Source organism: Pseudopipra pipra, chromosome 10 (genome assembly GCF_036250125.1).
Source record: "Pseudopipra pipra isolate bDixPip1 chromosome 10, bDixPip1.hap1, whole genome shotgun sequence".
Taxonomy (NCBI): Eukaryota; Metazoa; Chordata; class Aves; order Passeriformes; family Pipridae; genus Pseudopipra; species Pseudopipra pipra.
Window position 1 is genome coordinate 15807922 of NC_087558.1, and position 26520 is coordinate 15834441.

At 36.2% G+C, this 26520-nt stretch overlaps 1 protein-coding gene across 1 annotated transcript in view; it reads left to right on the top strand.

Annotated features, from left to right (window-relative positions):
- Positions 1–26520, top strand: part of DNER (delta/notch like EGF repeat containing) — a 119298-nt gene that overhangs the window by 63086 nt on the left and 29692 nt on the right. Inside the window, exons 5-7 of the mRNA XM_064666448.1 lie at positions 11194–11339; positions 17250–17403; positions 20895–21008. Coding sequence (XP_064522518.1) covers positions 11194–11339; positions 17250–17403; positions 20895–21008 — 414 coding nt within the window. The remainder of the gene's footprint in view (positions 1–11193; positions 11340–17249; positions 17404–20894; positions 21009–26520) is intronic.

Consider the following 26520-nt stretch of genomic DNA (forward strand, 5'->3'; position numbering starts at 1 on the left):
TATTCTGTAATGGGATTTATAAAATGGCTGCTGCATCTGCAAACAGTCTTTTGAAGTGCAAGGAAAGAATTATAGTGCTGCGATTATGCAGCATGATTATGTTGTTAAATTTCAGCATTTACCCTGTTCAAATAAGCCCCAGTAGATGGCAAAGAGTACTAACTTGACTGGCTTTTACCTTCTGTAACACATTCTTTCCACGCTTTGCTCAGAGTATTTTTAAAGATTTTTTGTAAGGTTTGATACTATGTGTCAGTCTTCTAAAAAATAATTAATAATATTTTATTAGGAAGTGTACTTATTAGCCAATGGGAAAAAAAGACCAATATGGCTCATGCTCTGAAGTGAGAATACCCCTGAAAGTATTGACTCACTCAGTAGTTTAGGTGGGTTAGGAGCACAATGAAGCACACTCCATAACCCAAGGTGGATTTTAATGCCAGGTTACTGCCAGACAAAGGTAATCACTAGTTGGTTGGTCCATGGTACAAGCCAGGTGAACTGTTCGTCCCTGCTCATGGTTTGCAACAGAAAAGTTTCATGTGATACCAAGAGAATTCCAAAGTTTTGTGCCCCTACGCAGGATTTAAAAAAAGAAAAGGAGCATTTAACTGAGGGTTTTTCTGAATAGGAAATGTTTTTGATATCTCTACAGAAAAATATCTCTTCTGTGGAGCACTATGGATGAGTATCAAGATTTGCCTAAGAGACAGAAAGTGAAGCAGGAGGGAATCAATGATATCTTTAAATAAGGGACTGCAATTAAGGGTTCAACATCTAAAACATTAATTTATGGAAAGTTTTTTACATCAATAGAACTATAGATTCATACTATTTGTCCCAATGTTCTTTGAAGTTAATGAGTGATTCCCGCATTAACTATTTATCATATTTATAAAACATCTCATTGGTATTTGTTTTAATTCAGGATCTTCATATATTGGTGCTAGCAATAATGGTACTAGAACATTTGAAAATGAGTTAACTGCAAAACTTTACCTTCTTAGAGTCACACACCTATTCTGCATTGCAATATATTTTGAGAAATTGAAATCAGATGAAATACATTTTATGAGTCTGAAAAAATGAGATAAGAGTTCCCCGATGCAGCGTCAGTTTGGGCAGAAGTCTTTCAGACTGAAGTTCTCATGAACACTAATATGTTACAGCTCAGCATCTCTATGGTGAGTTGAAAGTGCTGCTTGTTATATGTTTTGGGGAGAATCTTAATCCATTCAGCATTGTGCACTTCTCGCTTTCAGGGATTAATATACTGAATTTTGGAACATGGATATATTTTTCTAAACAAGCTTCTTGTGAGCGCATAAGATTTACTAAACTGATTAAAAAGTAGCTCTCTTGAAAAAATAGTGCACTAAGGTTTTTCTTTAAAAAATAAAAAAGGCCTTGCTGAAGGTCTTTGAAGGACATTTTCAGGCTGTATGGCTACTTCCTCATAAATCCTCTATGACTTTTTGCATGCATCTCTTTTATCCGGGCATGCAATCACATTCTGATTGAAAACTGGAACATTAGCTTTGAGAACACAAATACTGAAAAATCCAACATAAAAAAAGTGTTTTAATGCTTTTATTGTAACACTTGCATTTTAGTTATTTTGCAGTGATTGTAGACCTTCTGTTTCTTTTACGAGTCAGTTATTTTATCCTAGTATTAAATTAATATACCTGTTCACTCAGGCAGCAGTTCTGTGCTTCAGGTGTATCTAAAGATACACCTGTGGCTGAGAGACTTCCAGTCAGTCTGTTCTAATTTCACACACTTTCCAGTCTACTTGGAAAACTGGTATAGATACACCTGTGTGGCTGCACAGACAGCAGGTTATATTTAACAGTCCAGTTAACAGCTCGTAAACAAAACCACCATAGCTTCTTTTTTCCCCCAGTGAATTTGGAGGTTGAGGAATAATTCATAGAATCATAGAATATCCTGAGTTGGAAGGGACCCACCAGGATCAATGATCAAAGTCCAACTCCTGGCCCTGCACAGGACCAAGAATCACACCTTGAGCCAGAGAGCATCATCCAAACACTTCTTGAAGTCTGTCAGGCTCTGTGCTGTGACCACTTCCCTGGGGAGCCTGTTCCAGTGCCCAACCACCCTCTGGGAGAAGAACCTATTCCTAATTTCCAACCCAAACCTCCCCTGACACAACTTCAGGCCATTTTCCTTGTCATACTAATACAAAATTACATACTATATGATTATTACTTAGTTTTAAGAAGTGTTTATTTGGGGGGTTTGGGCACAATGTAGAGTGTGAAGCTGGCAGTGCCGACTGTATGCATGCAACCTGTTTCCTTTCTTTCTCCTAACAAGATTAAAAAATGAAATTCTGTTTTCAGGTCTTTATCATGTCTGTTAAGGTATTATTTCTGTTGAATAAAACCTGCTTCTCATCAGCTTTCATGATAAAATGTTGGAAAAATTGCTTTTCTGCCTTGGTCTGCCCACTGCTGAAGCTGCAATGATGGGAGCTCTTTCAGAAAAACAGTAAAACAAACACTTAGGTGTTATAATTTTGCCTTCATTTCCCATAGGTAACATGTTAAAAAAAGTTTATATATCTATAAATGTAAAAAAAAATGCTTGTACATAGCTTGAAACTCCTTGCTTTCTGACTTTGTGCTATATTTAGCTCTTCTCTGATGCTGCTTAAAAAGCGACTTCCATGAGATATTGCTTCATTAGCTTTTCAGCTTATTGTCTGCTTATAAAATGAGATGAAGACATTTATAAGCAAGATTTCTATTTCTCAGATAAGACCTTGCAGATAATAAGGCAGAAGGTTTAACATTTATATGAAATAATATTTTTATCCGAATAGAAAATAAATCCTCCAGGACAGTCTTTAAATTATAATGGTTATTTTCGTCACAGCAAACAAAACATGATGTAGACCAGGTGTGTAATCTGTTTTTATCCAATATGCCCAGCATTTTAGATCAATACAACATAACTACCTGTTTTAAACTATACTTATCAAGTATTTCAGAAGTATTTCCTTAAATGAAATTGGTAGCTGTACAAATTCACTTGAAAATGGATGCTCTAGCATCTTTCTGGTGAAATGAATACTGATGCCATTCAAATGCCAGCACCTATAAGGCAGCTTGCTTGAATTCCACAAAACTTTTTAAAGCTTTGCTTAAAAAGGAAAACTAATGCTTGGCTTCTCAAACACAAGAGATCTGTTACTTTTTAATGTGTGTGTGAACAATATGGTTCTATGTCAGAAAGTATAATATTTTACTGTCCAAAATGCTGTTCTGCCTTTCTAGTGCAATGAAATATTTTCTTTCCTATCTCTGCCCTGAGAATTTATTTACTTTTTTGGTCCTCTTTGGTTATTTAATGAATCTCCTTGCAAGGCCTCATTATGCATTAACAAGAGGTCACCACTAGTATGACTGCAGTGATATTGAATAGACAAAATGAAACAGTGCAAAAATACTATGTGAAAAAATAAATAATCTAGAGCTATGTTTTGAAACAAGTCAGTCTTTTCTAGCTCTTTTTATCTGGATGTAGAATTTCAGATTAGGAGGCAAGTTGTAACTGGAGCTTTGGGTTGTTGTGTTTTGTGTTGTTACCTACCTTTAAAACACACATGCATTTCCATCAAAAGAAAGCAGTTTACTGTGTCTTGAAATTGTTTTCACTTAAACAAAAAATTAAATAGGACAATTTTATTTCATAATAGGAGATGTGCGAACTGAATTCAGTGAGAGCCACGTAATCAAGTTACTCTAGCTTTAAGTGGCTCTGTGTCAGCAGAGCATCTGTGTGAGCTCCCAGCCCATGGCATATGTGCAGTCATTTGACTTAACCCTCTTTCACTGTGGACTAAATTAAATCTCCCTGCCCTGCGCATGCTGTGGTTGGAGTGTTCCGGCAGCTCTGCTGCTCGGCCCATGTGCAGGAACGTCCGCGTGCGTGACCCTTTTGTGCAAGTCAGCCTCGCTGGGGGGGGCCTTTGGTGACAACTCCTCCAGCTCGTGGGGTTCTCATTTTTAAGTGTGTAGTTTGCCTGGAAGGGCCCTGTTGTCTGCAGTGTTCAGCACTGTGCTCAGCTGAACATTTCCCTGGGGTTCTGGGCAGAAGAGCTAACCTTGCAGAAAATGGCTTTTTGGTAAACAATAGCAGCACCAGCAGAACAGTGAACAGCAAAAAGAGTGCAATGAAGTGTTAATTTCAATGATTTTTTAAAAAAAGATGACCTTATAAAGCAAAAAACGAAGTGTTCACTTAAAATCCAAACCATTCTGAAGAATGCTGTAGGCCTCTATAAGAAAGGGTATCAAGAAGTGGTATCTATAAATACGATGTCCTTCATGATCAAGTTGCATGTACCTCATCCCATATGCAAGTAGATGTAAACATTAGACTATTTACATTGTATTATCTTTTAAGCTAGCATTTAAATAATTTTTACTCTTTAGAGTAATCTTTAATTGGGAAAGTATCAAAATTAATTTTTATTCACTGCTACTTCTAGCAAGTAACAGTGGGAAATTATTTTTCTAGTCCATCTTTGAAGGTTCATCTGCTCACATTTGTAAAGCTTGGTGAAAGGTATTTACCTTTTGTTTGTTTATTTAAGATTTCTCATTCTTCAAGTATGACTTTTGTGGCCAGTCATAATATTTGTGTTCAGTTGATCCCATGGTTTGTTTGCACTGTGGGATCTTGGACAGACTGCTTAACCTGACCTGTGAAATAAGGACACCAATGCACAATTGGTGCATTATGCAATGTACCAATGTGAGGACAATGAGGGGTGCATTTTAATAATGCTTGTAAACTGCTTTGAGATCTTCAGCTAGTAGTGTAACACACTGTAAAGTGTATTTAAAAGTAGGGCGGCCACTCATAAAGCCTCTAAGTTAAGATCACTATGGATATATCTAAGTGATACCTCTAAGTCACTGTAGATATACCCCAGCCAACCTTGCCATCCCATCTTCCACAGCTCCCCTTATTGCAGTCCCAGCTATGTCATTTGTATTCCACCACATTCAACTGCTTTTATGAGGCGTGATATCAGAGATTCTGGTGGTCTACATTTATGCCCAAAATAGTTCACTGCCAACTTGACAGCATTGTTGAAATGCTGACAAATTAGCATACAATGGGAAATTTTGATACAGGAAATCTTTTAGAAGACTAGTCTTGTCACCCTTTTTTGGGCTTTCACCAGCATTTTGGACTGTAAGCAGAGTCCTTGAGGCTGTGGCAGAAGGTCACACTCTAAGCTGTCACATCTCCTTCATAGGCAGTATGAAAGTGGTTTTGTAAATGTAAGTGTGCTCTTGCTGGCTAACTATTTCATAGTTCCGTTGTGGGTTTTGGTCCAGTAAAGCTATTAAGTTGGGTAATTGTTTAAGTAACAATGAAATTCAGAAATTGCTATTTGTTATAGAGGAAATGTAATGGAACATGTGCTTGTTGATTTTTCTATGCTGAGTGAATTCAATTGGTTTGCTCAGTTCATAAATATATTTAAACTGCTAGTCCTGCAAAACTGAGCTCCAGCTTGAAAGTGAAGCTGTGTGCTGTTTCTTCCCAACGTTTTGGTAATAATTTTCTGACACCCAAATTTTGCTTTCTGTTACACCACTGTAACACTATCATTGTCAACCTGCCTCTGGTAGAATTCCAGTAATGTTACTGAGAATGTAACTTCGCCAGCAACTCGCTTACCTTCAAGTGATTATGCCCAAGAGGAAAGTATATGGTTTATTTTAGGAGCCCAGGCTGAGTTTTCAATGTTGATAGCAAAGGAAGAAAGCATATCTATTTTTAAACTGATTATTGTAACTATGGTGTCAATTTGGAGAAGAAAAAAAATGCGATAAGAAGGTTTTTAGTCACTTATCAACAACCAGAAAAAATTCTTTAAATTGCTATTTCACGTGAACTTTTGAAAAATAAGATAGTTGAAACAGGTCTTGAACTGATTCTCACTAAAATATATATAGACTTTCAGAAGCAATATCTCCAATAAAGCACAGTAAGCATGCTGATCTATGTAGAATTTGGGAGAGTTGTACCACCTATAAATAGTGCTATTTGTGGACAAAATAGCAATCTTGTTATTGCAGCTGTATTTTTGTATCCCCAGATGCTGTGTTGCCTAGCAGCATCATTAGAGAATGATCTCAGATGTTCGGTATGGTGCTGATGGCACTGAAGTACTGCATCAAAAATTGAGAATGGCATTGATTACCTGTTTCTCGTTTCTTGTTTTCTGCTTATGTATGATAATCATCCTGAGCAGACAAGGAAAGGATTCCTGACCCGTTTTCCAAATTCTGTAGAACAGTGTTTGTGTCAGGGCTCTGAGAGTATTGATAGGCCTTAACGACCCTGAGTTTTAGGGTCATGGAAAAGGTGATAACTGTTTGTCCATTTGTAACTCAAAACCAGGTCTCTACTACTTCAACTTGTAAAGGTAAATTTTCAGAATAAAGTGCATCATGAGCACATCTTGTTATGCTTTTTCATTTGTTAGGTTTCTAAAAGGAGTTGAATGTGACTTCCATGAACAAGTGAAGGATTGAGCTTGCTTAGATTTGCTCAATGAATAACTATTTGACATTGTGATATGCAGTGCCATAAGAGAGGAAAATTGGTTTATTTGGTTAAAATCAATTTACTACTTGATCCCTAGAATCAAAAAGGCACTGAAGCTTGGTGAGGATTAGTATAGACTCCTGTTTTCATAGTAATTTTCATAGTTTTGGATGGTAACCATATGATGAATGGACAGTGTGAGTGTTATGGACATGAAATAATCTGGATAAAACTTGGACATAAAACATTTTAGGAGAAAGAACTAGAATTCAGGTATCCTTTCTTTTTTCTTCTTTTCTGGTGATTGCTGCAATCAAAATACAGTTCTCTTTCTTTTCTACCTTCCTTTCTTTAAAGTATTATGTCTGCAAAGTTCAATGGCCACAAAAGGTTGAGCATATTGACCACGCTCGTTTAGCTTGCTGGATAACATCATCTCCTGTGATGTGAGAGATATGGTCAAACAGAAAATTCCTCTTGACTCTTTAGGTTAATTCTGTGGCTTTACATCATCTGTAGATGAACTGTCCTGTAGCTTCTATCCTGGACCACTAAAGGTTATAAACTGTGGTTCAATATGCTCTGATGACAGCAGTGTTGTTTCTAGAAGCTGAAATCTGATCTGGAAGTATTATAGGTTCATTATGTCACTACATAACTTGAACTGAAGATGTGGTGCAGGCACACCAAATACTGCTTCTTTGCTCCTGAAAGACTGATAGTGTCTGGTTTTCTTCCATTTGAATATATCCCAGTTTCCCATTTTCCAAACAATGAATGGATGCACTGTACTGTGCACCTTATTCTGGGGCCCTTTTTTGTTTTCCTACCCATTTAGGCTTATCAATGCCCTTGGTGCCAGGGCTGTATCCTGTATAGGGAAGCTGCAGGCACCTGGTGTCTTTGAGAACTTCACTGCTTTGCAAAATGTTGAAGTTGGCTACTGACCCCAAAAGCTTTTGGTGTGGGAAGGTGTTGAGAGAGAAAAAGAGAACAGATGGAAACTGATAGACATCCCACTGCTGTCTCATTTCCTTAGGAAACCAGGCTAAAAATAAGTTGAAAACTTCAGGACTGATACTTCATTGTGAGTGAGTGCCCAATCCCCTTGGCAGTCATTCTCACTCATCCAAGAAACCTCTAGGTGGACTGAAAGACCTATATTTTTGCAAACTGGAACTTTAATGTAGGGAACTAAAATGATAATCTATTATTTCAGCCACAGGTGAGTATCTGTTGGAATACATGTATTCACTGTGTGGAATACAGAGAAATACATTTGAGCCAATAGCAAAAGGCAAATGTTTGTGTGTGTCCGAGTGTTGGGTACACACTAAGAGTTAGTTAACCATTTAGTGAAGTGTTATGCCTTTCATTACTACTATGTGCAATAAGATAATGATCTTAGTTGGTGGTCTTTTAGCTTCAGTCTTCCTTTGGCTGTCCAATATGGACCAGCTTGCTGACCTCAGTCTGCTGTGCTTAGAAGGAAGACATTGTTCAGAAATGTGGCTTGTGAAGAAGCAAATCAATTTGTGTAGTCTAGAAAGTGCAAGCAGTGGCAATCTGAACAGCATGATATGACCTTGCTGAAAGTACCTGGACATAATGATGACACCTGTCATCTTTGGTTTTGACTTTATTCCTTCTTTTTCATTCTTAACTTTCTTGATGTGAGTGAAACAGAGCATATGTATTCGGTGCTCCTAGACATAAGTAGGTGAAACTACCAGGGAGGGATGAGCTGTAGTGTATTTTACCACACATACTGCCAGTGAAATCGTGCAGGCATTTCTCAGACTATCAAATGTGTGTGCACAAAGCCTGCAAACGCCTCCTCTGCAATCTAAATGACTATTCATGTCACATTATGATTTATTAGACTTTAGAATTGTTTCCCTAACATTACTGTAAATAGCTCAACCCTGAATTCTGCAACTGAAAATGCTTCGATGTCATTATGTTTTAACTAGCTTTAGAAAACCAGCAAGGTTGAACTGAACAAAATTACCTTTTGATATAAACTGCTGTAATGTTTTTCTCCAGACCTTAGATGAAGGTAGCTGTAAATATGCCTCTGAAATTATTCTCCTACCTAGAAGTTAAAAATAGAACTTAAAACTCACTCTAGTTCAGTTGCTGTTATGGGAATTGGGGAAGGAATTAATTGAAGTGCTATGACCTGAGTTAAGCAGGGAATTATATTTAGGTAGTTAGACAAGCTTCTCTTAGCCTTAAAATCTAGAGATCTCCAAAAGTTGTATGCAACTTCTGTAGAGTGAAAATAAATATCCATGTTTGTATTTTTCTAGTGTTTGGAAATCAGGTGAGATAATTGGAAATTACAGGAAAATATGTGGCGTTCCGGTGAGAATAATGATTTTTTCAGTGATTTGCCGAAGGGCTTTTGATACCAAAATAGTAACAGGATTCGAAGTACAAAGAAGGTTGATTTAATATTTCTTTAGGGAACTGTCCTGAAGAATATGTAACAATCTGCTTCAGACAAGCAAATGTGAACCCAAAGACATTTCCTAAATACCACATTCTTCCAAGCATTCACGTATAATTGCAGGACTGCCAGTGACAATCACATTCAGTTGTTAAAAGAAAATAATTCTGGCTGCATCTTTGAACAGATGGGTAAAAATAGGGTATATATTGAGGCCAGAATAAATTGGCTAGCTCTGGAGAGGTCATCAGATTACAATAATCTTCACTAGCAAAAACAGACCATTAGACATTTGGAACCATACCCAAAACATCTTTTTTTTTTTTTTTTTTTTTTTTTTTTTTTTATCTGATCCCTTAAAATATTTAGGTAACTTGTAAAGGCTACACTCAAGCTAGTGGTGTCTATGTTGGACATGAGATTTTCCTGTTTGAAGACAGGGTTTAGGGATTGTAGACTAATTGTTGAAAGAAGGCAGCATTTCAAAAAGTGAAATCTAAAAATGAAGGACAAAGAATGGAAGTCTTCCATATGATTTTCTATGGAATTTGTAGAATTAGTCATGCTTGACACTTCCCTATGCAGAATGTAAGTAATGCTTAGCAGCTGTTCTGAAGGAAAATTCACTTGATGTTCTAAGTGTTCCACAAAACTTTTGTTTATTCCTGTTCATAATAAATGTTTTGTTGTACTATTTTTTTTTTTTTTTGCTTGACTAAATGTTGTGCTATTTCCAGTCTATAATGCAAGAAACTAGACTGCATCATTGAAGCTCCTTAGAGGTTTAGGCTGTAAGTGGATTTTAGAATTTAAAGTACAAAATGTTAGAAAAAAAATTCTATGTCATACACTTCTTGCATCTATTTACTATGATTCTTTTTAAAAATAAGAATATTTTAAAAAAACCCATCAATTTTTTTGCTTGAATTCTCCCTGTATTAATTTCTAAAGAAAAGAATAATGCTGCAGTGGTTCTGTATCTGTAATGTTCCATACTGGTACTACACCCAAATAGCCTTTGGAGTCTACCTACACTAAGGATAGTGGAGCCAAATTTGACAATTTATGGAAGGATCTTTGGTGGATTTTTTTATGCATGTTTTCTGCATACAGTATATACACTGTACCAAACTCACACATTTTATATCAATGCACATTTATTCTGCCACGAGCTCCCCAAACAAAACAGCCACACGTGGAAGGGCTGTAACCCAGGAGTTTAATCCCTGTGCTGGAACAATGCAGTTCGAGCACAAGTGAAGTACAGGAGCAGAGTCTGTATGTTTTGAAAAGAACTCTGACTTAATTGTGTATGTCATGGGCTGTGTATGTGCCATATTTTATTTTTCCTGCTGTCCTTTTTTTTATTTTCCAGATATCTCTGTTAGAAATGTGGGTGATAGTGATGTCGTTAGGCTCCAGTGTGTTTTAATAGCTTCCAACCAACAAGGTTTATAATTCCATGCAATTACAGGTGCTAGCCAGAGATTTATGAATTTCCCTCTTTGTCAAATGTTCCCATTTTCATGTAGTGTTCATCTCTACCTGCTATATCACCTTATAGAGAAATCAGATCAGACATTCAATAATACTTGCATTCAATAATACACAAAGAAATGCTGTCAAGTTGTGTATGTATATTTTTGCAAACTTCATAAAAAATAGAGACAAAGGGATTCTGCATCTTTAACCAGTGTAATGAATCTGTGTGCTTTTGAGCTCTGAAGTAACTTTTGTGAATTCATTTAAACACATTCCTCCACAAAATTTGATTTTGATGTTCCTTGTCATTAGAAAACTTAAAAATATAGTTTTTTACATATCAAAAAGATAGCGGGCATAAGCATTTGATTATTTGAGACCTAAAAAATGATTGCAGATCAGAGCTCTGGAAGTAGATCTGTTTCACCATCCTGCCTTTCTTTTATTAATCAATATAACGAGCGTTTGTCTCCAAACTGTGTTCTTGTTTATATTTACACGCATTGAATTCAGATAGGTGTGTATTAAGTGGGAGCAATGCTGTTCTTGGTTGACAGTTTATTTCAAATCATTTTTTTCTGCTTGTCTAGCTGTAGAGCATTAATATGTATCAGTGTTTTTGTCACGTAGTAAGAATATTTTCTTTTTTTTTTTTTTTAAAGGTTTTTTGAACGATTCAGTTACCAAGTGCATTGTGGCTCTACGCTTGACCGTGGTAGTGAAAGTCAGTACCTGCCTGCCTGTGGGAAGCCATTCAGAGAACTTGCAGTGCTCGGGGAAAGGAAAATGTATCACCAAACCAGATGAGGTAAGGGGAACTTATTGAGACCTTCCTGCAGTGTGGCAACTCCACGATACTATAAACTCCTCTGAGTGTGTACATGCCTTGCTGCTGTGTCACAGCCTTCTAAAGCTCACAGGTGTTACTGGATAACAACCATATATTTATTGCCTACACCTAGAAATGAAGCACTTGAAGTAAGAAAATAACAGATATGAGATGCAAAGTTTCTTACCCTTCCTGGCAGTAAAACCAATCATTCTGATCAGGTATAAGGTAATTTGTACTGCATCCTGCCACTACCTAAGAATGTTTCTTTATGAGAAAAGGCCCATGTGGTGGGCACTTGGGATCTCTAATCTCCAGACCAATGTGTTCCAGTTTAAGTCTTCAACCTTGTTTTGGTCTTAGGTGTGATTTAATTTAGTGCTTATCTCTACACATCTTAATAACTGGTCACTCAGAATACACTGGTCAGCGCAATGGAATTATCTGAGCATAATTATGAGAAGAAACAGAACTGAGTAATTTGGTATTGCTTGAGAGTTTTCCTGTACATCTTTCTCTTTTACATAATACTACATTGAGAGATTACAATTCCAATTCCACTGGCCACTGTGGATTTTTTATGTGGTCAAGTAATATGAGAAAATAAGAACCAAATCTGTTAAATTTACATTCTCTGTTTTGCTTTTACAAAATCAGACTGGCCTTCTGTGACTTAGATCCCGTATACTCTGTTACCTTCTATACGTGTTATTTTTTATTTCATGGATTAAAAGTCATTTACAGCACAAATATGCACAGTTAATCTTTGGTTTTATTAATATTCATTTGGGAGATAAAAGCAATAGTAACTGTTGAGTAAATATTAACAGCTGTGAGCCTGCTCTGAGCACAGAAAATTTGGCATATTTAGTGAATTCACTTTTAGTTCATCTGCTACCATTTTCTGGTTTAAATTCTCAATAAGCATGTTTGATAGAAAAAGGGTGTTTTGAATTGTAACAACAATAATTAAATTGCTACAGTAATCTATATATACAAGGCAGTGCTAACATCTGGAATAATTGTCTGTTTTATTTCTCAAAAATGAATTTTATAAAATGCTGGAGGTAATGTGTGACCATAATTATTGCAAGATGCATTTAGAAATAAGTGCTACTCTGCTATACCAGCTGGCTGGTATCCAAATAAATTATTCATTCAGATACAGGGTTCTGTTTCATAGTCCAGTTTAGTTTTCTGCTTTACTATATTTATAATTTTTATTTTATAAATTTGGCATCTTGAACTTCACTTATGTAAATAATATGTTCAAATTTACTGTGTATAACATCATATCAAAATTTAGTCTTTTTCCATTTTTTGTCAATTTGAGAGTTAAAGCCTTTACTAAATAGCCTTATTTTGTATATTTTCGTGTTGTTTTTCCATTTTTATGACTAATTTTTTTCTCTTGTTGCGTGTCATATGTCACAAAATAAAAATAAATTATTTCCTGCATCTATGCAGAAGAATTAATGCTTTTTTGCGTTAAGGAAAATGCATATATGGCCTTTAATAATTATCCATGTGTTATAAATATTTAAGACGTGGCAAGTAAAGTAAAATTTTCTTTAAAAGGAAAGACAGATTGACTTCATGATGAAAAAGAGAAGGAATTATTTCACTCAAAAAAAGATAAATCAGTGTTTATATGTCCCTACTTGTAATCTTGGCATTGAAAAAATTATGTGTTAAAACTGGAATAGTTAGTAATAAATGAGCCCCACCTTGAGCACATGTGGTATGTTGTTTTCCCTGGCAAATGAATAGAAAAATTTAGGACTGTTCTTATATTTCCACTTTTCTTTCTCTGAATCTATTAACAGGAAAGTTTATTGAGGCAGTGTTTTGGATGTAACATGCACTAGGCTGTAGTTGACCGACTCTGTCCCTGTGGGACACAGGAACCATGTTGAAGTCCATTTCTGGAGAGGTGTCTATTAATTAATGGCAGTCTGAGATCTGCAATTAGCAGGAATCTCAATATCTCTAAGGACAAAATAATACATAAAAATTAATGTAAATATATTTGTATGAATAAAATTTTTTCTTTAGAAATGCAATTTCTTCTATTTTCACATTTTACAAACTGCTCCTGAATTTTCTAGAACTTGAACAAATGAGGAATGTCCCCAGTGATCCTCTCGAGTGCCATCAAACCTGTGCCAGGTAGCCTGCTGGGCTCACTAAAACCTCAGATACAGTGACAAAATGTACATAATTTATGTCCAGCCTCCTACTTCAGGGAGAATAAAAATGCTGTGTTGTCTCTTTGTCCATGGTGTTTGTTTAGATCTGTGAGATTTCTTTGCTCCTCAGCCTATTAAGTTGCATAAGAGAATTTATTCTCAGCTGAGAAACTGATTCATGCCCAGCATAAGGTAAAAATAGAAGGTGCGTATTTCATTAAGCAGAATGTTTTTGCCTTTGTTTAACTCAAAGTATGTGAGATATACCCTAAAATATCTCCATGATTTCCCTAACGACGGAGCAAGCAACTGCCAAAATTACACGCTTGACATGTACGACCATTGTGTTGGTTTCCCAGGACACAGTTCTTTTTGCAGAACTTAAACTTTAATTTTCTTTAAGTTTACAGCAAGTCCTTTGTGATTTGCTGTTTGTTTTTATCTATAATTCATTCTGTTTTGCACAATCTAGTCTTGCAGGATGCAAAGCAACTTCTTAGAAGAATGGATAAAAGACCTAATACCATGAACAAGCTCAGAGCTCTGCTGGCTGTAGTCATTGCTCCCAGTGCCAAGAAGATTTATGGTTGTCTTTGGGGCTTTATGTACTTCATAGTTTTATTTCAAATCTAGTTTAATGTAGAAGAATGTAGGAACACATCTGCTTAATGGGAAATTTGAATGTAATTAACAGTCTGCAGTGGTATGAGCACAGTGGCAAACTGTTATCTACGGAGTGCATACAACTGAAAACAAATGAATTCTGGTCTAACCTGGGAGTCTTGGACAGTTTTTACTCATTCCTTACTGATACATAACTTGGCTTCTACTCAGCTAGATACTTTTTATAGACTGTGGATATGAAAAGCAAACTTTTAATGCAGAGTTTCTTTTTCAATTACTGTTGCTTTTGAAAGTAACATAAAATCCACCACTTTGAACAAAGTTCTGTGAGGTTTTGCTGAGTCCAAGTGATGCCTTTTCCTTGCTTTGTATGAACTTTGTACCTCTGCCTTCCTGCCATGCTTGCCATTTGTCCACAAGAGGGAAGCAGGAATGTGTCAAAAGTACAACACTGGTCTTGGCATCATCACAATAGAAATACAACTTTCAGATTCGTATACTCAGCCTTGCACCAGAGTAAGTTGTCCTCAAACCAGTTAGGTGTTAATGGAAGAGAAAAATATTTGTATTAACACAAAGAAGAGAGATTTGTCTGGTGTGAATTTCTGACTTCATGTAGGATTTTGAAGTGAACTTTGCCCATCTATTCGTTTTGAATGCCACAACTTTATTTATATATGGGGATAAAGTTGTTTCTTTCACAGATTGCTCTGTTCCATAACTTCAGCTCTCCCATGTAAAATATGGAAGAGCTGGCTGTGTAAAAATGAGATTTTATTGCTAGATTTAGAACCCATGAGATTTACACAAAAATAACTGGCCTCTGCTGGCACAGAGAAATAACATATTGAAATGAATAGCAATGGATTCCATCTCTTCTCTGTGGACTAGAAGCTTTGAGGTAGATATATTTAATTATAATTTGTAAAAAGGCAAATTATAAGAAACCCTAATGTATACCTGAAGGCAAGCTGCCCTGCATATGGACTTATTTTCCTAAGTCCAATATATTCCTAAATACAAAGTATGTAATTATCATACAGCAATGTTTTGCTCAAATATTATAGCAACTCACTGGGAGTTGTAATAAATACTGAAAGTCTTTCTCAGCAAGAGAAAGCATAGACATAAATTTTATTCTTGTCCTCTTAACAGTTTCTTTACTATAGTAAAAAAAAGTACTTATTACTCTGCTTTCTTAAAATAGGGAAAACATTACTATATTCCAACTATGTTTATAATATGATACGGCTTGCATAATATCAGATTATTTAAGAAATTTATTTTATTGCCATCCAAAATGATATATTATAGATTTGCACTCGCTTAATCAAGTAAAATACACAGGTGAACTGTTTATAGATAGTAGATGGTTTAGGAGTTCTTAGATAGTGACATTAATACTGCTGGTGTGGCAATGTGACGCTGCTTCTTGACTTAGTTTTCCTCAAATATGCTAGTACATGTTAGCTATTCAGGGAAACAGCAATAGTATCAGTTGGGGGAAGTGACAATAACACCTAATCTTCTCTATAGAATAACTTGTCAGCACCTCAGAACTGTTACCTGTCATTAGACATTTCAGTTTGAAGTGTTACAATTCTTTCCTTTTGCAGCTTTCAAAACTCATTTTGTTAACTACTCTTTATGGTAAATTGATGCCTGTATGAAACTCTTAGAGTGATATCAATATTATCTGAGCTTTTCTTAACTTCCTATTTAATCAATATTGTTGAAGCAGTGGCTGATTGTTGCACTGTTTAAATGTATTAATATTTATATTGCTGTAGCAGGATGTTAGTGCAGGCAGAGCCGGGCTGCTTGTGTCTCTGTAGACAGCTCACATGAATTATCTTTAAAGTAAGTTACTGTACTATGGGAGTACAATAATTTTGACTCTGTTTTGCTTGCCTGACTTTCTGTTGAACTGCAGCCTTGTTTGGAAACCTGTAATTTCTAATATGTGAGATATTCAGAGCTATTTTGTGAAGAGGCTTGGGTAAATTCCAGAACATTTATAGACTGTACTCTTTGTACACTTAGCAAGGACTTCTTGCACTCCTGATAAATAACATGCCCATCATTTTAAGTTTTAGAGATGTATCATATTGATCCTTGTATAACTCTACCAGTGAGGTATTTGTAAGGAAGATTGAAATCTGGGGTTTACTGAGTAAAGTTTTTTATTTGTGTGAAGATGATTATTTTCTACTTAAGCCACAGATGTTTATTCATATGAAGCAAACACGAGTAAAAAATAGAAGACCCCCCTCTTTTTGTTTCTACTTCCATGCACATTTGCATTACAATGTCTGTGCATGGGACAGCTGCGTTCCAGCCCTAATGATCTGGCTTTGAAACGTGAGAGTGAGTGATGTTGCCATCTAGTGTTTATTGAGCAAATTCAGATAGATATTTAACCTAAATCTATACTATAGATGAGATAACTTACCTTGCTTCCTTTCTTTGAACCTTCCTTGGCAATGTTAGTGAGGTAAAGTTTTTTTAAATCTGATTTTAATTATATTATTACTAAAAATGTCATATCATGCCTTCTGTAGGTATTTTAAACCTTTAGCAGAGGTAGTGGTCTTGTTTTTTTTATTAAGCAGCAGGGTTTGGAAAAAGTAGTGAATACATTGGGAAGAAGACATATTTTAACAAAATTGAAGGGGTTGTTGCTGCTGAAGCACCACTGAAGTGATCCCCTGGGAGCCAGTCCTACCCTTCCCTTGAAGGGTGCATGTTTGTAGTAGGATTTTTTTGCAGTAAATCTGCACATTACTTATCCTGACAGTTATTTCAGCCTATAAATCTAGTTTCTGGAATGGAAGAAAAAATTTATAGTGATTTAGGTATTATGGATCTGATCCCAGCCTCCTTGTCTGGATGAAATGACCCGACACCATTAAAAATTTTAGCTGCAGAATTAGTGCACGTTTAGTATTTGATGTATCTATGGCAGCTGTTGTTCTTATAAACAGGAAACCCAAACATCTATGTTCAGTAGGGTATTAAATGAAAACATAATCTTTGAAAATATATTGGGAAGTACATATCCTGTTTGTTTTTTTAGGCAACATTTTTCTGTGAGTGTGAAGATGCTTATAAGGGTTCCCTGTGTGAAGAATTTGATGCTTGTCAGAGCCAGCCCTGTCAGAACAACGCGACCTGCACCGATGTGGCCCAGAAACACGACAGGAACAATTTCACCTGCAGCTGCCTGCCTGGTAGGTTTTGTGTTACACTTTGAATAATGCATTTCTGCTTGGACAGCCAGGGCAGATGTTTTGCCGAGCAGTGAACTGTGCAACTTCAGATACCGGGAAAGATGGAAAATACAACAACATTGAGGGCAGTTTTCAAAAGGCTGTGAAAGATTCTTCATCTAAAAAACACCATTGAAAGCACATGTCTAAACCAATACCTAATGACTGAATTGTTCATAACCAATAGAACTTTAACTATTAAGAAAACATAAGCAAAATTTTGTTTACATCAACTTTTTCCTAATCAGATTTTTTTCAGTTTTCAGATTTTAAGTATATGTTAAAACTAGCTGTTGAATAAACATGCTTTCACTGTAACCAGTAAACTCTTTCTGTATGTTGCACCAATCAAATGGGAGAAAATTCTCTCTATGTGATGCAGTTCTTGGACCATTCCTCAGAATTAACTTAGATTTTGAAAGCTTTAAAAAAATTCATAAAATAAACTGAGTAGTTCGTGGGTTTGCTTAATGAACAAGTGTCTGATTTATCTGAAGTTATTTTAAGAGTTTACTTTAAAAATTGGATCAAATTATTATTGACATCGTCACTGAAATTAAAATTAAACTAAAAGTGATGGTCATATGCTGGAGGGTAAATTAAAGATACATGTTATTGGAAAAAAACCTTTCTAAATGGCTGTTATAGGAAAGTCTTCTATCTGAACTTTATATTTCAAAGCCATTTGTTTGCTTTTATTGAAATAATTGCCCTGGAAATTGTTTTACATCAAGTACTGTTAGGTTAAATATCTATTTTCAAATTCCCTACCTCAGAAGACATGCAATAGTGATTCTAAAAAACCCTGCCTGAATTCCATGAAGACAAAATTTTTACTGGAATATAATTTTAATATAAAATATTTTTCAAATACTTCAAAATTATTGGTTGTAGGTGTTTAAGAAAAAAAAGTGGAATATTTATGATAATTCTGATGTTTTAATTCTAAAGCCTAAGGTGTTTCCACTTGGATATCTTCATATTTTCAGGTTGTACTATTAAGTTTTGCAGAGTAACATAAATATACTTCATGGTGTGGTTTAGTGTGTGTTGTTGAAGGTTGGAATTGATGATCTCAGTGTTCTGTGACCTTCACACATTATGATTATGTTTATATTTTAAGTTTTGTAAAATAAATCTTCCTATTTTTTTAATAGCAAGTGTCTAATGTTATTCAGATGGCTCAATCACTATTGACGTCAGTGGTTTGTGTTTCTATGCATAATTATTTTTTCCACCAAACTTTGCATCCACACATCAAAAAATAGTCAGGAAAACTAACTGTTTTCATTTAACATGGAATTTCTAAACAAAAATCATTTCATACAGAAAAATATTAAAGAAAATGGTAGATAAGTGTTTAATGATCATATATATCTGCATATGCAAGTTTCAGAAACATTTGTATGTGAATATGATTGTTTCCCAAATTCTAATGGAAGGAGATGTTATGAAGTTAAATATCAGCAGAAAATCAGAGGTGTAAGGATTCCTTATGTGTATCTCACTAGAAAACTGTCTTCCCCCCTGTCCCCCCCTGGTGATTGCTCAGCACCTCTGCATTTCTAGCCCTTGTGACATATTTGCTATGATATTCCTGAATCATATTGTCTTTCAGATGGACAAAACATGCCCGATAGATAATGATAAGATAGGACATCTTTATTTTTGCAAATCTGTTATAAAATATTATCTCTGATGAGTTTTCCTGCCAGCTGTAATGGCAATCACAGGAAGTCGGATTCTTGTAGGAAGCTTCAGAGCAGCGCAGTCTGTGCTGCCTTTCTGTGCCATGTTCTTTTGGATACCTGTATTCCAGGGTAATTTTTAACCTTCACAAGCTTGGTAACATTCAAAGATGGAAAAAAATTTAAATGAGTTAAGCATATTCAATACTGTGTTATGATTGACAAAAATAATTACCTGAATGTGAGAACTTGGACAACTATGAAGCCTAGAAATGAAAGAAATCCGTGGATGTAGTCTTCTGTAATACTTCATTGTTGGAGACCAACTGAAATTGCAGAAAATCACTAGTTTTCCAGAGTGAGGCTGGAAAGTGCCCTCCAAATGCCACAACCTGGTCCAGAGGACCTGCCTTGTGAGACCAGATTTCTGGCTTTCAACCTCATTATTTTTCTCCAGTTTAGGTGATTTCATAGAATCATATGACAACACACAACGGAGCTTCTTTCTTCAGGTTTTGCATTGCAGAGGATAGGTTTATAGTTCAGCTTTCTATAGCATATAAAACTGGAAGATTTCTGTAGTAATGCTCTAGCAACTCCAAATATAACAGTCTGTGTTGACAGCTATTTTGTGGTGATACCAATAGGTTTGAACAGGTATGGGTATTAACCTGCCCAAAAGACACATAAATTTAAATTTTGATTGTATTAAAAATAATTATTAAAAAAAAATATTTCCCCCCCATTGTTTGGTTTGGTTTCCCTTCTTTTTCCTTTTTCCCCCTGCATCAGCAAAATCCTAGTCCAGGCATGTCCTCTTTCTCACCTTGGGGTCTTTGTCTTCTACACCTGTTTCTAGCAGTGTACTGACAGTGTCACCTGGTCATAGCTTACTAGTCTTTAACACCAGATCTTGAGTTAAACGTGCTTGTTATGGAAGATATTTACAATTTTATGTAGGATTCCTTTAAAAAAAATAATGTCTGTGTGTAGCATTTAGTTTCTTCTTCGGTCATGCATTCAAGAGAGTTTCTTGGAGGTAAATAAAAATTAGAAAAGGGGAATGTGTGGTATTTGTTAAGGAATTAAAGCTTGGAGTGTATAATAATTTAGACTGTATTTTTAAGTTTGTTCATTTGCTGGGGGTGTGTTACAGACATCAGACATATGGAACAAAGCAGACTTATGGTCAAATAGTACAGTACACACAATCTGTAGCTTGTGAACTTATAGGAGCTTATTTGGAGGAGTCTGCAACTGTGCTGAGCAACTCTTCACAGCTCCCACTTAAAATAAACACTCTTTTTGAAGCCCAGAAGCAGGAGCAAATGACAGTCATTCAGCATATGCACAAATAATTCATAGTGTCAAGTTCTGTTTAAAGTCTTGATAAAGATTATTGACTTGAGATTCAAGATGCATTTGAAAATCTTTCCAAAATTACTTATTTTTTTGGTTATGTGGGTGCTGATGAGGATTGAGCACCTACCTCCATTGTATTAGTGCTGTCAGAATATTGCTGTAATTAAAATACAGTTGATATAACCCCCAGATTTGTGCTACTTATTTGTGTTTCTCCAGTGAAGAATACATTTTAATTAGAAATCTCATTTTTATAAAGAATTAGAAGACTGTCCTGTATTCTATTGCTTATTTGGCTAATTTTAGTCAAGAAAAGTATTGTTACTTGTTGGATGACTAGTAATACATTTCATGGTAAACCCTCACTTTTGCTCTATTTTCTGAATATTGTGTGTTTTGTAGGTTACACTGGAGAGCTGTGCCAGTCAGAGATTGATCACTGCATCCAGCAGCCATGCCAAAATGGAGGTACCTGCTCATCCAACATCCATGGATTCACTTGTCAATGCCCAGAAGGTAAACAGCAAGCACCTGTTTAGTACCTCATACAAACTGGTGTTTTGTGGTGTGTGCTCAGTCTAAATTTTCAGTTATATTGATACATGTATTAAAATAGTTTTTAAATTGTACCTTAGCCCATAATTGTAAGCAGAAAAAAAATATCCAGATGAGAAATGATTGTACAGTCAGCAATAGGATAGGAAGTGTGGCAGGGGCTGAGTGTTTCAGCGTATATGTGGTGCAGAAATGTTCTTTCATTCTACAATAGAAATCAGGCTCCAGCACTGTGAGAAAGGTGAATTTGAGACTTAGAATGTGATCTTATTTTTATATTGCGCACTAAATGTGTGAGAAAAAGATACCTCCCTTGTAGCATTTGCATATTTCTGCATATGGGCCAGTTGGCTAAAATGTGTGTAAAAGTAATAACTCAAAACTAAAGGAATTATTTCAATCCCCCAATATTTTAATTCCTTCTCCTTCCAGTTTGGACATATTCCTTTCATTGAGTGTCACTGGTAAACTCTGTAAATATAACTGTGTGAAATGAGGACACTCCAATGCCAGTGTGTGCTTTTGTAACCTGACCTGACTGCAATGACAGATGTCTAAACTGCGTATTAAAAAATTATCATGAGTGGAAGCTTTCAATTATGAAGCCTTCTATTAGTTATTTATAATTAAGATTAGAGCTTTGAATTAATTATATTTCTGTCCTTACTTGATCTGTGGATGTTGTTTTTGTTCTGCTAGCACCTTATGCTTGCTCTAGGGGTGCAAGTCTTTGATAACTTCTCCAGTAACATCTGCTTGCTTAATAATGAAGATTATTTGTGATTTCTTTGGACTGATTCCTTGTTTTTCTCAAGTGTCATGCTTTAGCACTTAACAGCTGTGTTGAAACACACTGACATCTTGACAGCAGTGCAGATCTTATATTTGGTAGAATTTCAAAAATTGTTTCTGTTATAACTAGTAGCAGAATTCAGCAAGAAAAATATTAGGTGTTAGGCTTGGTGAATAATTTGCTTGCATTTTCCATAGGAGATCTGTTCAAGAACCTTTAAGGATGCTGGGCAGGAAATGATCTTTCCAATGATAAATGTCAGGAAGAAAAGCTATTGGGATTTTTGGTTGCTTTAAATCAGCCCTATTTGTTTCTGTGTGTGGCATACTTCAGTTGCTTGCTGCTGCTGAGCTATGAGTGAATGTGCTGACCATGTCTTGACTTCTATCACCATTTGTAACGCTGGCCACGGGTTGGGGTTACTGGGGGGTTGAGACCCCTGGATGGCCGCGTTCCCCATCCTGTGCCGTGGGTGTGCTGTGGGGCTGTGGCTGGGATGCGCTGCCCTGCTCCCAGCACCTGCTAAATGGCATTTGTGCCTCAGTCACTGTGGGGGGCTGTGGCTGCTCTCCGGCTCAGGGAGCTCGTGCCAGGGGCAATTAGTCTGTCAGGGGAGTGGGGAGGCTGCCAGCTCCGCTTGGCCCGCCGGCCCTGGCACTGCTGGTGGCAATGCTGCTCCTGTAAATGCACCTGCTGGCTGTGCCAAGGGCCCCGTGCTGGGCCTCTGTGCTGTGGGGGAGACCTGGAGCACAGGGGAGGAAAACCTCCCGCCCCCAGGACACTGATGGAGAGGTTACTTGATGTGCCAGTGCTTGATGTGCAGCATTCCCACTGGTAGCAGCTTTTTTGCTGCAGAAGAACCAAGTCACTTGCGTTCCTTTTCTCTGTTTGCTCGTGTTTGGCTCTCTCTGTGTTAAGCTATTTGATTCCTCAACCTCGTCACCTGCTTTGCTCCTTGAATATTTATCTTCTGCTCCTTTCTTTTCCACTGATCCATATTTGTGATTGATGAGTTTCCTATTGTTTCTCTTGAGTGCTCTGCTTTAAGTAGGCTTATTTTGGCAATTATTGTACTATCTCAATGTTCAGGCTGCATGCTTTGCTCTTTTTCCTTCGGGGCACAGTGGTATCATTTTTTCAGTAGTCTGGTCTTTTTGTTTGTTGGTACTTCTGTTCTTATTATGTGTTACAAGCCTGTGCCCCTGTTCTGCCAGGAACCTCGATGTTTTCAATGGTTTCTGGACTTTCCTTAAAGACACAGTGTGATTTTTGACCCTTCCAGAGGAAAGAAAGAGCTGAAACAATTCCTTAACAACTTCAAAAAGTACCTCTCTGCTCCTAGGCTTTGTTGATAGGCAAATGTTTTTTCAGCCATCCTCCTGAAACTTCCTGTGTAGAGTTACCAGTTCTAGTCTCCCAGTATAATTTCCAAAACTTTTACCGAAATACACTTATAACTCCTGTTGAAATCAGGTTTTGTGCATTGATGTGCTTTATTTACCAATGTAGAGAAAGCCTTTCAGGAATCACTTTCTGGACTCTCCAGGATTATTTCCCTTGGGAAGAATAGTTTTATGTGCTCAGTGTCTGATTCTTAGTTCCTTGGACATGAAAAAATCATTCTTAGGTTTGTGGGAACAAATGGCACCTTGTTTGCATGGTGCTCTTCTTGTGTCAGCCTGCGATAACTCAACAGCAATCCCAAGGATTCTCCCTAATAATTGCAGTTGGTTCCAAGAGTGAATGCTTCCCATGAAGTCACACAGCTGTGCTTCCTACCCATGTCGTCACCACGAAGAGGGAAGTGTTGGTGCAGACACAGCCTGTCTGCAGGGCCTGGGCTATTGCTCTGGAGCGGCCTACTGGGCATATTAAGTAAAAAGGTGTTGCTTTTCCATTTTGTTCTGGGAGGTCTGCTAATGCCAATGAGCTCAAGAATTCAGATATTTTGTGCAAGGACAGAGTTGATGTAGCAAAATATATTACCTACATTTACTACTGACTGTCCCTTGATCCTTCTTGCTTCTTTTCAGGTGTTATCCTCTCACAGAGGCATATTTTGAGAGCTTTTGTTTGGGTTTTGAAGAAAATTGGTAATTTTTGTAAATACAACAAAGGATAGTTAATTGAAAATTGCAGAAGCAGTAACTTGTACCTTTGCTATTTTTAGCATGTCTTCAAATTTTCCATTAAAACCCCCCTACCAACACCCTAGTTTTCTAATTGAAGGTCTCTTGCCCTGATGCTATTCTCCTGCTGTGCTTAATAGTAATTGCTTGTTGAGAAAAGGCTTTTCTTTATGTAGTGCTAATTCAGCACTCTGCAGAAAGGTGACTGAGGAGCTTATGTATGTGTAAGAACTACAGACTGGAGATATAATGTGGTTAGGCAGAAAAGGATAAGAAAATATGGAAAGTATCACAAAGGGAAAAGAAGAAGATGGCAGATAAAGGAATGAGATGGAAACAATGAGGAATGATCTCGAGATTGTGCATTTCTTTTACAAATGAGATCTGTGGTTCATGAAAGAAGGATGTGATAACCGACAGAAGGTGAGATCTGAGGTACTGAAAAAGCAGCTTATCTCAGATGTGAACAATTCGTGATTATTCTTTAGAAAATTTTGCTGCCTTAAGAGTCCTTTAGTAAAGAAAATCTCATTATGCTTGCAGATTTCGTTTTCTGTGGGATGCATTGTAGGTTTTATGTTCAGAATATGTCAGAAAATAAACTGTTACCTGAAGTTGTTGAGTCACCTGTACTAAAGAGCAAATTGGATTTTACACTCAAATTTATAGAGAAGTATCTTAAGGAATACTAAGGACCAAAGAATTTGTTTAAAATTTTGACACTAACTTGAAAAGTATATTTGGGATCTTGTGCTTACAATGGGGTGGGGATCTTTGATTGTCTTCTCAAAAGTTTCATGTTAATAAACATACATTTAGCAAATATTACATTCAAATGATCATGCAAAGGAATTTCTAGATATTCTAAAATCCTACACATAGTAAACATGTCAACCTGAATATGAATATTTGAAATTTGTGTTCAGAATAATTCCATAAATCCCCTGATTTTCTTCCCCTTCTTGTAATATATAACATACTACTGTATTGACAGCTGCATTAATAAATTTTGAGTTGATTGGTGTACTGATTATCAATTTATAAGTTTGGTTGCTCCATTGTCTTTATGTCACTGAGAAGTTATGTGTATTTCCAAAGTACCCTGAAGTGGAATTAAATATTTAAAAAAAAATATTGGAAACGTAAAAAAACCCCTGCTTGGAATAGGCAAATGTCATTACATTAAATGAATAGCCAAATGTTATTAAATTGATAAACATGTTTCAACAGTGTAGAAACTAGTTATCCTTGCTTATGTAGTTACCAAATTCATGGAAATCTTTGTTACAAATGAAAAAAAAAACCTATATGGAAATTGCTTCATTTTGTGTGGGGGAAATGTGTTACTTCCACATACAAATTTTGTAAAATTAGATGGAATAAAAGACTTGGTAGTTGTGTATATATTTGTTTTATGTTTCTTAAACGTTCGGAGAGCTTCTGTCAATTTTACTCATAAGATAATACTAAAATAAATTGGTCGTGGACTATGGTTTTGAACAAAACCAGAGAATGATGAGCAAAGTGCAGATCAGTTATATTAAAAAAATAAACTTTTGTTTCTCTTCCATGCAAGTTTAATGTCCTGATAATGAGTAAAGATGAACTGCATCCAGTGTTATAGGAAGATATTAATCTTTGTTTAAAGTGGCATGAATTCAGCTGGCCAGCCACAGAAAACGAGCTTGGCTTCTTAGGCTGTTGCTACTTGCTGTATGTGGAGGTCACCTGCTCTGACAGAAGGGGCAGAAATATTTTCATTCAGGGTAATATATTTTTGAAAAATGATCCTCAGCAATAATTGATTTCAGAGACATCCTCTAGAAGAAGACAGAGAGAAAACAATGCTTGAGATTAAGAGTTTAACATACAGATTACTTGAAATTCACATTTCAGGATTGATTTTATTTTACTGTTGACAGTTTGATTTGACTAGCTGCAGGTAACTACTGCTGGCAACACACTGAGCAAAAGTGTCCTGAAATATCTGCAGCTATATCTGAAAATACTGGAAAGCAACAAATTTATGAATGCTCTTATTACAGATTCTGTGGTTTAAAAAAAAGTGTTTGACAGTGCTAGAAGATGCTAAGTTGTGATTCATACGTGTTGATTTGCAATAGCATCTAGAAAATGCACATTGTCACCATGGATTGTAACTGACTGAGAGAACAGAAGTTATTTGCCTATATTTAGAATAGTTTTAAATTGCAAGGTCTTCACTTTTTTCTGTCCTTCATTGTTCATGTAAAAACCTTTTCCTCTAGTACATCTTGCAGATGTGATTCCAACTTCTTTAGGTTTACATAGAATAAACCTATTTACTATTTGTATTCTGGGAAAGTGGGTCACACAGCTGATGCATATGGAAGATTTCCCAAGGTTATTGGTGATTAGAATGCCGAATTCTTCATATTACCACAAGAGAGTTTAATTTACCTGAAGAACAGTTTGTTGTTAATTAAAATTTTTTATGGCTGTTTAGTTTCTGGTACTCTCTGCTAATCTAATGTTTTTACCTGGCACCTTCCCAAATTGCTCTTATTCTAAA